At 50.1% G+C, this 3,440-nt stretch overlaps 1 protein-coding gene across 3 annotated transcripts in view; it reads right to left on the reverse strand.

Moving 5' to 3' along the window:
• Positions 1–3,440, reverse strand: part of ilkap (integrin-linked kinase-associated serine/threonine phosphatase) — a 3,753-nt gene extending 313 nt beyond the window's left edge. The window contains exons 1-9 of one of the 3 annotated variants that reach the window (XM_076734219.1): positions 3,042–3,440; positions 2,306–2,458; positions 2,082–2,199; positions 1,890–1,996; positions 1,706–1,799; positions 1,511–1,598; positions 1,172–1,308; positions 935–1,054; positions 610–691 (exon numbers count right to left, since the gene is read on the reverse strand). In XM_076734219.1, coding sequence (XP_076590334.1) covers positions 610–691; positions 935–1,054; positions 1,172–1,308; positions 1,511–1,598; positions 1,706–1,799; positions 1,890–1,996; positions 2,082–2,199; positions 2,306–2,458; positions 3,042–3,084 — 942 coding nt within the window. In that variant the 5' untranslated portion in view covers positions 3,085–3,440. Of the gene's footprint in view, positions 1–609; positions 692–769; positions 797–827; positions 1,055–1,171; positions 1,309–1,510; positions 1,599–1,705; positions 1,800–1,889; positions 1,997–2,081; positions 2,200–2,305; positions 2,459–3,041 lie in introns of those variants that run through there. The other 2 variants (XM_076734220.1, XM_076734221.1) reach the window with 2 other exon arrangements.

The following is a 3,440-nucleotide window of genomic DNA, read 5'->3' on the forward strand; positions in this document are numbered from 1 at the left end:
TTGTCTTCTTTGGGAGGAATCGTGCTCTAAGTTTTGGAACTACTGTTCCCATGATGCTTTGGGAATGCAAACAGGAAGTATAATGTTGTGATGGAGTCAGTGAGTGAACTGTGAGTTACAACTTGAGCATGTTTTTTTTTTAGCCTCACATTTAGTCCCATTGTCTCTGCTTAAACTTAGCTGAATTAGCCGTTAGCTCCTGTTAGCAGTGTGTTCGTGGATGTTCAGAAAACCATCAGTGGATCACGATACACTGAAGAAAACTTAAAAACAGGAGGACTCTCAGGCAGGGTCTGCACTCTTTTTGACTTCATATCTGCAGATTTCTGGATGTTTGTGTGTGATGGACATCAGAGATCATCAGGACGTGTGAATCACACTGAAGCTAAAAACCTATGTTCCATGTCTGTGTGTTCACAAACTAAAAATCCAAACTGAGACTACAATTTCACAGAGGGACTAAAAACGACAACAATCGAATGACTAAAACTGAATCACAGTAAAGTGAAACGCCTGAAGTGTCAGAAACCGTCACTGCACTGGGAAACTACATGAAGTACGGTGGCCCAAAGCCGCCATCAACCATCCTCCAGAAGAAAAGACAGAAACCTGCAGGACGCCGAGGACGAACTTCACAGCTTCATCAGCGGAAAAGACTTTGAACAGACCGTCACAGGCCAGGACGATGAACCTGCAGAGAGACGACCGTTAAACAAACACCTGACATGCTGATCTGTGAGCTGCTGCTGCGTGCAGTCTGTGATGCTAAGCTAGGCAAAGCTAGGCTAAGCAGCTGCTGGATGTAGCTCTGTATCTGCCGCGCAGACCTGAGAGAGGCATCGATCTGAACGTCTCAGAAAGAAGCAGAAGAAGAACTCTGACACTGACAGCTGCACTCTGACCAATCAGCAGTGGCCGTCTGCTCTGTTCTTGCCTGTCATTGGCTGTGAGCTGACACTTCCTCAGGTCGGGGGTTGAGATGACTCCGCAGCGTTTGTACTGACCGTCTCCGATAGAGCGAGACACCTCGAGGACACCCAGCACCCTGCCGTCCCTGACACACACACACACACACACACACACACACACACACACACACACAGCTGAATGTCAGCTCAGTGCTTCATTCTTTTTTAAATAAAGTTTCTTAAACTGAAGGTGAACTCCGAACCTGACGGTGCCTCCTGCTCTCTGGATCCTCATCCTCTCCTCATAGATGGTCGGGTTGTGTTCTCTGCTGAGGGCCAGAGTCACCGACCTCCTCGCACTGTCTGCACCTCCTGTCGCCTCCATCCGACACAACACTGCCTGGAGACAGACAGACAGACGGACGGACAGACAGACAGACAGACGGACAGACGGATGGACAGACAGACAGACGGACAGACAGACAGACAGACGGACAGACAGACAGACAGACAGACAGACGGACAGACAGACCTTCAGGTGAACCAGCCACATCCAGCAGAGACGATGTGTTACTGTGGTGAAAGGATGAAACCCAGCGTACCCTGCTGTCCCCCAGATTGGCCACGTACACCATGTCGTCCACCACCAGCACGCAGGTCGCCGTGGAGCCGTCCTTCCACGCTGGTTTCCTGTTCCACAACACAAACAGACACCGAGGCTCCGTTCAAACTGGCTCCATCAGAGCTTTGCTGGATCACTTTAGACGTTTACTGGATGTAGAAAACGTTGGTCTCACTGGCTGGACGCTTTCTTCAGGAAGTCTTCGTCCGTCTGCCGGAACGTGTCCAGGAGACATTTTTTAATCAGCTTGTCCACGTTCTCCGTTTCTCCTGAAAGAGACGACACATTTTAGCCACGAGGGAGGACGCGCTGCTCGCCCTTCCTGCCGGAGGACTCGGCGACGCCCCTCTCAGACTCACCGCTCGGGAACTTCTTGGCCAGATTGTGGTGAAGATTCTCTGCAGCGAATCGAGAAGCTCGAGCTCCTCCGTGGCCGTCGAACACCGCGAAGAACGCCACCTGAGACCTGCGGGACACAGGGGACACATCAGAGAGACGCACTCTGCCTCTGGAGGACTTCCTGTTGGACGGCGGCCGTTTGCAGGTCTTACACTTGAGGCGGCAGAGCGGACAGAAAGCCGCTCATGTCCCTCAGCAGCACGTGAGCGTCCTGCATCTCCTCGCGCTCGCCGCGCCTCGCCGCCACGTAGCCCTTCAGCACGGGGAGACCTGGACAAACATGTCAGTCTTCACACTCAGTGTCCACACGTCTCATTTCCATCGACTGTGAGTCTTTACTGAGAAGCAAACAAACTGTGGTGGAAGAGCTGAAAACCTTCTTTACAAACTTTCTTGATCGGCTCCTCCTTTTCGTCCAAGCGGCTCTCTGCAGCGCCTCGTTTACGTTTGGACGTTCTCTCCTCCTCCTCCTCCTCTTCTTCATTCTCTTCTTCTGTGGTGGACGCTGGCTGAGCTGCAGAAACCGGAGCTGAAGAAGAATCAAAGCAAACACAGCGATGAGCAGCGAGCAGAAAACGTTTCAATGCTCCTCCAGCTGCTTCAGCGCAGTGATTTAAAGAAAGCTGATTATCTTTAATGTATATATATATTTAATATTTAATTTCCTGCTTTTTTACACCAAATATTACTTTATATTTCTACTTTAACTCTACCAAACAGTACTGAATCTTATTATATTCTGTCTGGTGGAGACTCACATCGTCGTGTTGTTAGTTTTCTCTTTAATTGTTCTTCTGTAGTTTCTATTTTCACGGTTTGTAGTTTCGTGAAGCCTCAACTTGACCTTCAACCTTTAATTTTTCTATTTGGCTTTTTCTCTGCTCAACACCTGAATCTGTGGATCTTACTTTGAAATGGAAACACACGAAGTACAAGTACAAGCTTAACTCTGTGCTAGAGTAGATGCACCAGTGCATAGAGGTAAACGGGTGACGCTGGTGTTACTGGTAACGCTGTCCCATTCGACGCGTCGTGTTTCGGCTCTGTGGCTGAACGTGTCTGTTGTTAGCGGTCGGTGCCGCAGCACTGACCGTCCCTTCATCACAACTCACCGGGGGTCTGTGTGGGCTCCGGCAGGTCGTCAAAAAGATCCATTATGCCGTGTTGGCTCAGCTGCTAGCTAAATAGCTAACTAACCTAGCTGCCGGAGCGAGCTAATGCTAGTTAGCTACTTGCACGGTTCAGTTGTGTGTGTGTGTGTGTGTGTGTGTGTGTGAGAGAGAGAGAGAGAGAGAGAGAGAGAGAGAGAGAGAGAGAGCTAGGCGACTCGAAGCCGGGTTAACGCGTCTCAACAGTCTACTAAAACGGGTCAAACTGTTCCGACAGTCCGTTGTTGGACACGTTCATTTACTTTAAATGCACAAACGTTGATCGAGGACCGCAGCACAGGGCGCGAGGACCAGCCGAGCTGAGGCTACTAGCATCAAGCTAGCCGCCAGCGATGAGTCATT

Source organism: Chaetodon auriga, chromosome 7 (genome assembly GCF_051107435.1).
Source record: "Chaetodon auriga isolate fChaAug3 chromosome 7, fChaAug3.hap1, whole genome shotgun sequence".
NCBI lineage: Eukaryota > Metazoa > Chordata > Actinopteri > Chaetodontiformes > Chaetodontidae > Chaetodon > Chaetodon auriga.